This window comes from Polyodon spathula, chromosome 2, assembly GCF_017654505.1.
Source record: "Polyodon spathula isolate WHYD16114869_AA chromosome 2, ASM1765450v1, whole genome shotgun sequence".
NCBI lineage: Eukaryota > Metazoa > Chordata > Actinopteri > Acipenseriformes > Polyodontidae > Polyodon > Polyodon spathula.
The window spans coordinates 5,580,498-5,593,200 of NC_054535.1; the positions used below are offsets into that span (position 1 = coordinate 5,580,498).

Sequence of the window (12,703 nt, forward strand, 5' to 3'; positions counted from 1 at the left end):
CAGAATAATGATACTGCCCTTTTCCCCTAGTGCAGTGAAATACTGACCCTATAATCCCAATCACACACACAGTGTCAAATACTGATCCTGATTGCATGTCCCCAAAACATATTCCTTTGTCTTAATTATACAGATTTGCAACACTTCAAAAAGTGTTGCTGAAAACCTTAAAAGCATAAACTATTTCAAAGAGCTGAACTGTGTTTTCTTTAACAAATAATTACATTTTATCATAATTTCACCAAGACAAGTAAGGTTTTTGTTATTTTCTTTTGTATTATTTCTCTCTTGGATTTTACCCATGAATTTTGCTTCCTGAAACACTGGAAAGTGTTGGAAGCTCTTATCAGAGCCTTTTGCTGTTCATTAGTCCTTATCTAAGACTGTGCTTTGGTCTCAGTATTTCCCTAAGTGTCTGAAATACATCTCACGAACAGACAAACAGAATGTCGACCACTGATCCAAATAGACAGCACACTATTTTATTTTTATTTTTTTATTAAGACTGTATATTTATTGGTATTGTCAAAAGATTTACATTGTTTTGTTTTATTGGGATTGAAATCTATGTCCTTATGGCTGGTTTAGAACTAGTCTTGGATTACCTTATGTAAAGTAAAACTGTAAGACTTGGGAATGTTAAAGCTGGACTTTTTTTGGCATGTCACCGTCTTTCATGTAAAACTACTGAAATAACTTTAAGAGTGATCACCCCAAACAGACAAGAGGTTCCTTTACAAAGGTGGCAGAGTAGATATACCATGATGCAACCTCACCCCGAGATACTACTCGAACCTAGGAAAGACAATAGGGTTACAGTAGTATTAAACCAATGTTGTGTAACAAGGATTTTTTCATTTTATAATGACCTACTGTAAGTAATCCAGCTGCAAGGCATTGGTGATGATGGCTGTATAACAAGCTTGGGCAGATATCTAAAGAGCTGCTTTCAAAAACATGACATCCTGGCCAGTGCGTGCTGGCCAGAAGAAGCTCTTAATTTCTGGTTTCTGTAATGCTCCAAATTTGGATTCCCCAAATGACCCCTTACATTTGACTTAGTTTGGCATTGCTTATCATGTCCCTTGGGTCCGTGTTAAAAAGGATGTTTAATTTATCCTATGACCATATTAAATACATAGAATGCAGTTATCTGCGTTTCAAGTTGAGATACCATTAACAAGCACAGTACTGTGTACAGTATATACTGCTTTCACTGTACAGTCACTGCTCATCTGTCTTACATCATGTGTACAAACCATTCTCTCAGAGGTGCCAATTTTGTTATAGTTCAAATAGCTGTTCAGCTGTGGTTTTGTGCTTTATTTATTTGTTGTTGATGTTTAGATGAAAGCACGCCACCACACCCATCCCCCAACCCTCTGCTCCTCCTGGTCTGTTTTCTCTTCTAGGGGTTTCAAGCACAGGTGTGTTCTCTTGTTAACTACTGAAATACCTGAAGCTGTGTTGAAAATAGATTCTGTCAGTCAGACGCAGCCCCTTTCCCCCTAAAATACATATTTTATTTTCATCACATTTCTTTACAATCTGCAGCTTTAAATTTGGTTTGAAATAGAAACATCGTCTCAAATTCTCTTCAGTGAATGACACAGAGAAAAAATAAATCGAAATTGAGTTTTTAGTAACACTCAAGGGAAAAGAGCTGTTGAGATAGAAAGCAAAGCAGATTGGAAGCCAGTCTACTTAATAATATACCTCTTAGCACATGTACTTTACTGTAGAATTCGTTCAGCAAGTTCCCCTGCTGTACCAGCATTCTCTATTGTATTCTGAAGCTGTAGATGAGTGTCCAGGATGGTATAAAATTGAAATCTATATATGTTATATTGGGTGCCTATGGAAGTGCCAAGTCATTGGAGTCAGTACAGTTGCATTGGAGTCAGCACAGTTGTATTAGAGTCAGTACAGTTGTTCTTCTATTTCAACAAGGCCAACATTGGAAAGAAGACGTAGTATGATCGTTTGCTTTGTACTTTAGCTGCTTAGATACCTCTTTCCTCTTTAAAAAAAAGGAGGTTAATACAGTATAAATGCCATCTACAAGATGTGTGTGTGTGTGTGTGTGTGTGTTTTCTCATCTTTGCATTGCAACTTAGTATAAAGATCTCTTATATAACAAACACAGAGCATAGTGTTCTGTAGTACTGAACATTCGGTGTGGTAATGAGGAATTATAAAATGCAGTCAGAATTTTCACAGTAGACTCCATTAGACTGTGTTATGTTTCTCAGTATGTTCCCTGCTCACTGAACATGTACAGTTGACAGTAGGATAGCAATAAAGGATGCCTTGAATTTAAATTCAGTGAAATGATGAAGATTGGCATTCGAGAACTACAGTAAATTAAAAAGGGGAGCATGGGAAAGGCAGAGTATTGCTGTCGACTCATTCCTGACATAATTTAAATCTTGCTCTTAAACTGGTTTACATTTAGTTTGTTCCTTGTTAACTTCAGTTAGGAAGTTGAAATAGCTCTACAACTAATACAGTTTGCCAGATCCCTATTTTACATCCATCTGGTTACCAGATGGGAAACTGACTAAAAAGGCATGTAATGACAACTGAAACGTAATGGTACATGGGTAGTAGGATGCAATTTGTTAAAGGGCCAACTAAATCTGTGTGATTTGTAAAACACTGGGAATATCTGTTGTAGTAAATTACACTACTAAAACTGTTATACAATTTAATACAAGCTATAAAAAGGTAGAGCAATTGCTTGTTTAGTGCTGGCTTAGTGGCTAGTGTCCAGGAGTCAAAGGGGGCCCTTGTGATTTACCTTCAAAATCTGAAAACCTTTAAATTGATAATAGGTGAATCTACTGTATAGGGCTTTAAAATGTCCAGCCCACTATGTGTATACACATGTCAATCCTGTCTTTAGATGACCAGCTGGGGTCCAGGTGGATACTCTCCAGGACCGTCCAGACGTACTGTTTATAGACCAATAGTGCAGGGAGTTTAACACCAACTGCTTTCCATGCAGTACTGCAACATTAACTTAGTATGCTACTGAACTGTCTGCTTTATAGATCTAACTGGCAAATCTGAATATAACCTTTGTGCAAATTGTTACTACAGGACCCTCTATGGCATGTTATATAGATACAAACAAGAAAGAGACATGCACTGTTTTGATATGATTTGATATGTTTTGATATGTTTGGAGGCTGTGTGGTCCAGTGGTTAAAAAAAAAACAGGCTTGTAACCAGGAGGTCCCTGGTTCAAATCCCAGCTCAGTCACTGATTCATTGTGTGACCCTGAGCAAGTCACTTAACCTCCTTGTGCTCCATCTTTCAGGTGAGATGTTGTTGTAAGTGACTCTGCAGCTGATGCAGTTCACACACCCTAGTCTCATATCTTGTAGAGCGCTTTGTGATGGTGGTCCACTATAAAAGGTGCTATATAAAAATAGAACCTTCAGAACCTTGAACACATATTAGTAGTGTACACACTGGCAATATTTGAATCTGCCAGTGTGTCTGCTGTAATCTTTATGGAAAAGAAAAATAGGTAATGCCATGACGTTACTAATAGACTATCCTAAATGGGCTGAACGGCTCTCTTTATTGCAGGAAAAACTTTGTGTGCACTGAAACGTGTAAAAAGTATGTTTAGAGTATATGTACAGCACAGTAGCACTGTATGGAAACATTCCCTACTTTAAAATCTCAAGGAGGCCAAACTTACAGCTTTGAAAAGGATCATTATGGTAAAATAACCCTATTATTTTCTGTATGTGCAGGGGACTGCTGGAGCATGGAAGTGGTTTCTCAAACAAAGAATGCATTCTTCAAAATACTTGGGTATAATGGAATCGAAAAAAAAAACATAATTTGCGGAACATTGTTTCAAATTTTTTGGACCCTTTTTGATTTTCCAGGTTGGTTCTTTCCTCGGTTTCTGACTACTTTGCTGCCATGTTTACCAATGATTTGCGGGAGGCAAAGCAAGAAGAAATCAAGATGGAAGGTGTGGATCCAAACGCACTGTGGGCTCTGGTGCAGTATGCGTACACAGGTAAAGAGCTGCAGAACAGTGCTGGGATGCGACAAACCCTACAGTACTTGTGAATAGAACGCTCTTTTCTACAAGTTTGCTAGTTTTTTTTTTGTTGCACACCGTTTTAATTCTCCATTTATTACCGGGGATTTAAGTGTTTTGTAACTGAGGCAACTGCAAGTAGCAGTGTTTCCTTTGACTTCCTATGAGTGTCTGTGAGAAAACTGTTCCTCTGATTTAAGTCTCAAAGATAGCCAACTGGAGAGCAAGGTTGACGAGCAAGGTTAGCCTAAAGGCTTTCTTGAGCGGTTCTGGAGACTTATGGCTGAGTTAATGTTACTCTAAATTTGCATCCTGACATGATGGATAAAAAGTAGTGTTTCCAGGCTGTTGATCACAGTCCCGTTTTTTTTTAACGCAGTTTTCACTTTGGCATGAGCACAAATTGCATTTCTGAATATATATACAGTACCTATAGAAAGTCTACACCCCCTTTTAAAATGTTCACCTTTTGTTGCCTTACAGCCTGGAATTAAAATGCTTTTTTTTTTTTTTTCATATATCTACACATCCTACCCCACAACTTCCAAGTGAAAAAAATATTCTAGAAATTTGTAGAACATTAATTAAAAATAAAAACTGAAATAACTTGGTTGGCTAAGTGTTCACCCCCCTTGTAATAGCAATCCTAAATTAGCTCAGGTGTAACCAATCACCTTCAAAATCACACACCAAGTTAAGTGGCCTCCACCTATGTTAAATTGTAGTGATTCATATGATTTCAGGATAAATTCAGCAGTTCATGTAGGTTCCCTCTCCTGGGTAGTACATTTCAAAGCAGACTCAACCATGAGCACCAAGGCACTTTCAAAAGAACTCCAGGACAAAGTTCTTGAAAGGCAAAGATCAAGGGATGGATATAAAAAAATACCAAAGGCCTTGAATATCCCTTGGAGCATGGTCAAGACGATTATTAAGAAGTGGAAGGTGTACTGCACCACCAAGACCCTGCCTAGATCAGGCCGTCCCTCCAAACTGGATGACCGAGCAAGAAGGAGACTGATCAGAGAGGCTACAATAAGGCCAATGGCAACTTTGCAAGAGCTACAGGCTTTTATGGCCAAGACTGGTCAAAGTGTGCATGTGACAACAATATCCCAAACACTCCACAAATCTGGCCTGTATGGTAGGGTGGCAAGAAGGAAACCATTACTCAAGAAAGCCCATCTTGAATCTCATTTGAAGTATGCAAAAAAACACTCAAGAAGTTTTGTGGTCTGGCGAAACTAAAATGGAACTTTTTGGCCTAAATGCAAAGCGTTATGTTTGGCGCAAACCCAATACAGTGCATCACCCAAAGAACACCATCCCTACTGTGAACCATGGTGGTGGCAGCATCATGTTATGGGGATGTTTCTCATCGGCATGGGACACTTGTCAAGATAGAAGGGAAAATGAATGGAGCAAAGTACAGAGAAGGCCTTGAGGAAAACCTGCTGCCCTCTGCAAGAAAGCTGAAACTGGGAAGGAAGTTCACCTTTCAGCATGACAACGACCCAAAGCACACAGACAAAGCTGCACTGGAGTGGCTAAGGAAGCTAAAAGGTAAATGTCCTTGAGTGGCCCAGTCAGAGCCCCGACCTAAATCCAGTCGAAAATTTGTGGCATGTCTTGAAGATTGCCGTCCATCAACGCTCCCCAAGGAACTTGACAAAGCTTGAACAGTTTTGTAAAGAAGAATGGTCAAATATTGCCGCAAAGTTGGTAGAGCACTATCCCAGCAGACTCACAGCTGTAATTGCTGCCAAAGGGGCTTCCACCAAGTATGAACTCAGGGGGGTGGAGACTTATCCAATTACGATCCTTCAGTTGTGCATTTTTAACGTGTAATTTTGTTCACAATAAAAACTTTTTTCCCCTTAACAGTGTGGAGTACGGTGTGTAGATAAGAAAAAAAAAAAAATCCTCATTTAAATGCATGAAACTCTGAGGCACTGACACAACAAAATGTGAAAAAAGTTCAAGGGGTTGTAGACTTTCTATAGGTACTATAATAATAATATATATATATATATATACACACCTTGAAAAGGTATTCAGCCCACATCCCTTTTTTCACATTTAAGAGTCTCAGATTCTGAATTTGAAATAGATTAAATTAGGATTTTTTCCCACTGATCTGCAATGGCTGGAGCACCATGGAAAATTAAAAGAAAAATTCCAAAAGCTTTCAACTCTGTGAAGAAGAATGTGCGATGCCAATCTAATGCATCAAAATCCCAGGCTGTGAGACTCTTAAATGTGAAAAAAGGGATGGGGGCTGAATACTTTTTCAAGGCACTGTGTGTGTGTGTGTGTGTGTGTGTGTGTGTGTGTGTGTGTGTGTGTGTGTGTGTGTGTGTGTGTGTGTGTGTGTGTGTGTGTGTGTGTGTGTGTGTGTGTGTGTGTGTGTGTGTGTGTGTGTGTGTGTGTGTGTGTGTGTGTGTGTGTGTGTGTGGTGTGTGTGTGTGTGTGTGTGTGTGTCTATAGATATATATATATATATAGACACACACACACACACATAGTATCCAAAGTATTATCAATATGTATAGAGAAACATCATCTGTAATTGACAAACCCAGGACTATAAGACCCAAAAAGCTGTCTAACAAGGATGAGCAATACTCTAAGATAATATCCTTAAGGAATAGAAAGAAGACAAGCGTTGACTTGCCAACAGAACAGGCAGAAGACACAGGTGTCGTTGTCCATCTATCAACAGTCCAAAGCAACTTTGACCATTGTTCAATAGTCTAGTTTCTGTGTTCTTGTGCATATTTTAGCCTTTTAGTCTTGTTCCCCTTTCTTAATAGAGGTATTCTTACTGCAACACATCCTTTAAGTCCTGATTTCAAGAGTAACCTTTGTACTGTTGATTTGATGGACAACCGTTATACAAGAGCCTTATTGCGAGGGAGCATATGTATATATTATGGATGCAGACCAGACCAGGTTCCGATCCAATCGCTGGAACTCTGGTACAGAGAGTGGAAGGATGTGTGTGTGTGTGTCTCTCTCTCTCTCTCTCTATATATATATATATATATATATATATATATAGAGGAGAGAGAGAGAGAGAGAGAGAGAGAGAGAGAGAGAGAGAGAGAGAGAGAGAGAGCGAAGAGGACCTCCTCTCTCTCTTCAGCCCCTAATCTAAACATGTCCCTTCTAAGGAATGTCTATTCTTTACTAGGGAAAGGCTGTTCGGCCCATATTCATGCTCTCCTATCGCATCATCCCACTCAAGAGAGAGAGAGAGAGAGGAAAATTATTGACCCGAGGGAAGACTAGTAAGAACTTAAGAAATTCTAGAATGAGAAAAGGCCATTCGGCCCACTAATGCTCGCTCGCTTAATGCAAGTGTGGTCCATTAACACTCAGGAGAGGAAAAACAAAAAGCCTCTAACCATTTACTAGGGGAAATGAAACCTCTGTCTGTTCCATAGGTTCACCACTCTTTCCATGAAAAAGCTCATTCTCCCCTCAGTTCTGAAATATGCCCTTCTTCAGTTTCCACCCGTGGCCCCTGATTCTATTCTCTGACCTGTGAAAAATAATTCTCAGCAGTTACTGTTGTTAAACCCCTTGACAATTTGAAATACCTCTATTCAGTCATCTCTGGCTCTCATCTTTCTAGGCTCTACAGATTCAGCTCTCAGTCTATCTTCATATGACATACCCTACAATCCTGGAATTAATCATGTTTCTCTCTGTACTATCTCCAGTGCCTCTTTGTCTTTCTTATGATATGGGGACCAGAACTGGACCTACAGGGAGCTATAATGCGCGAAGCCACAGGCTGACAGATGGAGACTATTACCTGGTTCAGTCTATTTTTGCTCCTATGATGAGGTTTTAACCAACCACAGGCCAGAATTTCCAACCACTAATTCATATATATATATATATATATATATATATATATATATATATATATATATATATATATATAAAATGGGTATTTTAAATACTCTATCCTGATTGGTCAAAATAGGTCACATGGGGTTGTTGATATTACAGCATATCACCATGGGTCGGCACTTTGTGTGCATGAGATATTGAATGAATCTGAATCGGACACCAATGATTAATTAAACTAGTGAAAAAAAGCAAAAGTATTAAAATAAATTCACAGCTCGCCATTCTGATCGATCTGTGCCTTCTCCCTGAACTACGACGTTTCCCTATCCCATTTTGAAAATAAGAAGTTTAAAAAATATCTATTAAACTTTCAGCTTTTCACAGAAGATTTGGGTCCCTCTTAAAAGAGACTTTGGGGTTAAAAGATGTTTTGTTGCCGTTGCTCCCGCTGTCCGTTCGTGTCTACCTGCCTGCTGACACTGGATCTGATGCTGTGATCTGATAGCTGAACATTTATAAATTCATCTCGACAGATCCTGCCGTACCTTTTAAATGTGTCCAGGTACAAGGGTATCATGTCTTCTGCTGTGCCCTGCATTTTTTTTAATTGTTTCTTAACACTGTCCCAGTAATTCTACACGTTACCAAGCTGTAAATTGCAAAGTCAGCTTGATAAGTAACCGGTATTCCATCACCTGATACTATTGCTATCTTGTGAGGACGGGCCTGCGTGATTTAAAAGCAGTCATATTTGTGCTGCATGATTTTAAAGGCAGACTCATTTGTGCTGTGTCATGATGAAAATGGGCAGTAATATTTTACTTTAAAACGGAATGAATAAACCAAGAATTACAAGAAGTATAACGAATCAAAACTGCACTTTCAATGGCAATGTTCAAATCAACATCTGAATTTATTTGTTCATTCATTTTTATTTATTTTTTTATGTTTTAAGGAACTATTTTTTCTAAGGTGAGGCAGAGGTAGAAGGATATTTAATAAAAATTACTTTTTTATTAATTAAAACATGTTTTTGGGGGGGGGGGGGGGGGGGGGGGGGGGGGGGGGGGTTGGTTGATCCATTTTATAAGCGCAATAAGGCACTTCAGGGTGTGTTATATGTAGGTACTCGAATATTCGCGTGTTATTCCGTGAGTCCCACACAATATATGAGCTTATAGGTGTGCGCTTCGCCTCGTTTCGGTGAGTCGAAGCGGAGCACCTGGGTGTTTGGTTGGCCCCAGTATATAACACACCCTGTCATGCCTTACGGATAATAACGATTATATATATATATATATATATATATATATATATATATATATATATATATATATATATATATATATATATATATATATATATATAATATATATATATATATATATATATATAATGGGTGGATGGATGGACTGGAGAGGAGGGCTATAGTAGAAAATGACCCGAGGGAAGAGTGTTGTCACTGACTTGGGGCTATAATTCCTGAAGCCGCAGTTCAAGTGAATTTAAGTCTGAGATATATCATGTGTTACAATAATGCATAAAATAACGAATTAAAATATTCTTTGCTAAAATATTTGGATTGTTATGATGTTCTTTTATTGAAGTTTTCTGCCTCTAAGTAAGTTGTTATACATGTACATTTTCGTATAAAAAAACATTCATCACTTCATGAAGTATGTATTTACTGTGAGAGATGCTCCTTATGAACCTCCTAGTATAAGAAAAACAGTCTGGCTGCCCAAACTGAGTCCTTGCACCATGAGAGAAGCATCTCTCATTATAATTAACTGGTGTGCACTGTGCATGCTCACCAATAAGAAAACGAATGCAGACTTCCATATTGTTTTTAACACACAAATGCGTACCGGCAGTACAATTTAACAAGGAAATATTTTTCACGTAGGCAGTGAGGGTGCTCACACTTACAAGGGCAAGCATACTGGCTGTGACCCACACCTGTCTAACCTCATGATTTCCTATTGAGTCTCAAGGTCTCTGGGATGTCAACCCCTGATTATAATCTTTCATTATGATCATCTCTTATTATAAACCACAAGAGAATCAGTAAACATCATGAAAAGTTGACATTTAAAAAAAATTAATGTAATCAATGCCAACACAAAAATGACAGATTCTCCTCACTCTTTTAATTAACTGTTAATCAGTCAAATAGTATAATAGAATGCTCTTAATGCCAGTCATCTCATGAAATGCAATTAAACTTTTAGTCATTCATGTAATAACTGAATGAAACAATCATTTCACAAAATGACTGAAAACCTTTAATCAGTCAAATCTTGTAACAGAATACCTATAACAGCAGGCATTTAGGCATTTTGCAATATGCCAGTAACGGGGCTGATGGCTGAAGGGGTGCATATATGCAATTAGGGGAGTCCTGGAAATGTTTTCTAATGCATTTTTCTTTTAACCCTTTCACATTTTCTTTGTCAGGTCATCTGGAGCTTAAAGAAGACAACATTGAGAGCTTGCTGTCTACAGCCTGCCTTTTTCAGCTGTCCCAGGTTGTGGAGGCCTGCTGCCGGTTCCTGATGAAGCAGCTCCACCCCTCCAACTGCCTGGGAATCCGTTCCTTTGCTGATGCACAGGGCTGCACAGACCTGCACAAAGTGGCTCACAGTTATACCCTTGTAGGTGCCCATTCCGAGCTGGGTATTCACCCACTGTAATTTGAAGTTCAGTCCAATCCAGTGATTGATGCAGTAATTAAGGAAAAAGCCATCGATTAAGCACATATGTTTTTAAATGGATAGGAAAAAATGTAGACTGTTATGATCAACCTGTGCTCAAATTATTCATTATTATAATTTCTGAGGCAGTTAGAAAACACATCAGTGAATGGTCTGTGGTATATTGACCCCATAGTCATACTTGAAGGTTCAAAGAGTCACATTCCCTTTATCTTGGTGAAGCTGCAAACTTACACACATATTGCCAGCATGACCACTATCTATAGAAAGCCTCTTGTTGCTTCAGTTCATGTATGAAGTTTTTGCTTTTGTTACAGTTGGTACACAGGTCCCCTATTTTTGGCATTGTGTAGATCCCCTGCTTTTGGGATCAGTTTAACTACCCCCATACAGTCTTTTTAACCTGCTTTTTTCAGGATTTGGCAAATTACCTTTTATGAATACAGTTATGCACAGAATAGGCTAGAGTCTAAACCCAGCGAGTTGCATTACAGAGTTGTTCACAACATAATCCTTAAATAGTAAATGCTATTTCATAGACTGGCTTGTTGTGCATTTGTGTTCTCCATCAATACAATTTGAAATGTAATTTCCACAATGAATTAGTCATACCATGTGGAGAGTCCTAATTCTTTTATTTTGCTTGATGTTGTTTGGCAACAATGGAGAATTAACAGAGGCATCCCCAGTATTTTCAGCAGAGGTTGCTGTAGAAACTACCTTGAAGAGACACTCTGATTATTATGTACTTTATAATTAAAATGTAATCCAGAAGTAATTAATGTTTGTTTTGATGCCATAATATATAATAATCATTACATTACAGCATATAATTTCATAAAACTCTACGGAGTACATTTGATCACTTAATTATATTTGTATAAAATAGTTATATATCAATATATATATATATATATATATATATATATATATATATATATATATATATATATATATATATATACAATTTTTGTTTTTGATCTATTCAGTGTGTTATACTCAACTGGATAATATTTTTAACCACTTTAAAATATCACATGGGATTCTTAGCTCTTGAATCTGTATTCTGTCTTTGTCAATTTTGCAGCCCAATAGTATTGATACTGGGGATGTCACGGTATACCGGTTTTATGGTAAACCGCGGTTTTGAATCCGTAACTATGATTACCGAGTTCACGCTGTTTAAGGTGTTATGGATGAGTTTTTTTATTCAGCGTTTCTCCATCGGTGAGCCACTGTGTTCATTAGAACTAACTAATGCTGAAGACTGAAAACTCAAGTTCTGAAAGCTGCCATGCCTGAGATTATCAGAGCAGGCTATTAAATAAGTGACGTCATATTTATTATAAACCACCTACTAAATAATGATTGCTAGCAAACGTGATTGTCAGGAAATGGCAATCACAAATACTTGAAAATATCAGCAAGAACAAGGCCCTGTAACTCTTCATCACTGCCTTCCTATTAATTTACCAAACCAAAGAAGTAACAGTCGCTGTTCTCTATCGTATCGGTCAAGAGAAAGAAAGTAAGCACACACCAATGCAGATAATAAAAAACTCTATATTTACTACTATATAACTAAGTCTAAGATGCTACAAGCATTTGTATTTTTTTATTTTTATTTTAAACACTCAAAAATTAATATTGTATATCATTAAAAAAATAAAGCTAAACATCATTTATGGGATATACGCCTGCCTGTTGGTAGGTGTTACTGAGCTCTTACTATCAAAGCTGCTGATAGGCTCCCATTACCTCAGTGACCTCCTCGGTCCCGCCTACCGAGGGAATAAAACCGTCACACAGGAAAGGTGTGACCTCTTTTCGCGATGTAGCCTGTGTGAGAGCCTCCAGTACAACCTCATGGCTCCATTCGGGGAGAGTCGCCCTCCTAGGCGTGCGCAACCGGCGAGCGCCTCGGAGAAACCGGGTAGCCAGAAAATGCTCGCCCGGGGACACTGAGTCAACGGAGGCATGGCAAGCAGAAATCGTTGCTAGGTAAACCTTCATTGTGGAAGGTGATCCACCAGCCTCAAGCAGATCTTGCAGAAACTGCAA

General features: G+C 38.3%; 1 protein-coding gene across 9 annotated transcripts in view; it reads left to right on the plus strand.

The window, feature by feature from the left end:
• LOC121329238 (kelch-like protein 5) overlaps positions 1–12,703 on the plus strand; it is an 83,289-nt gene that overhangs the window by 56,194 nt on the left and 14,392 nt on the right. For all 9 annotated transcript variants that reach the window (XM_041274738.1, XM_041274765.1, XM_041274775.1 and 6 more), the window contains 2 exons: positions 3,907–4,043; positions 10,386–10,582. In XM_041274738.1, the coding sequence (XP_041130672.1) occupies positions 3,907–4,043; positions 10,386–10,582 (334 nt within the window). The remainder of the gene's footprint in view (positions 1–3,906; positions 4,044–10,385; positions 10,583–12,703) is intronic.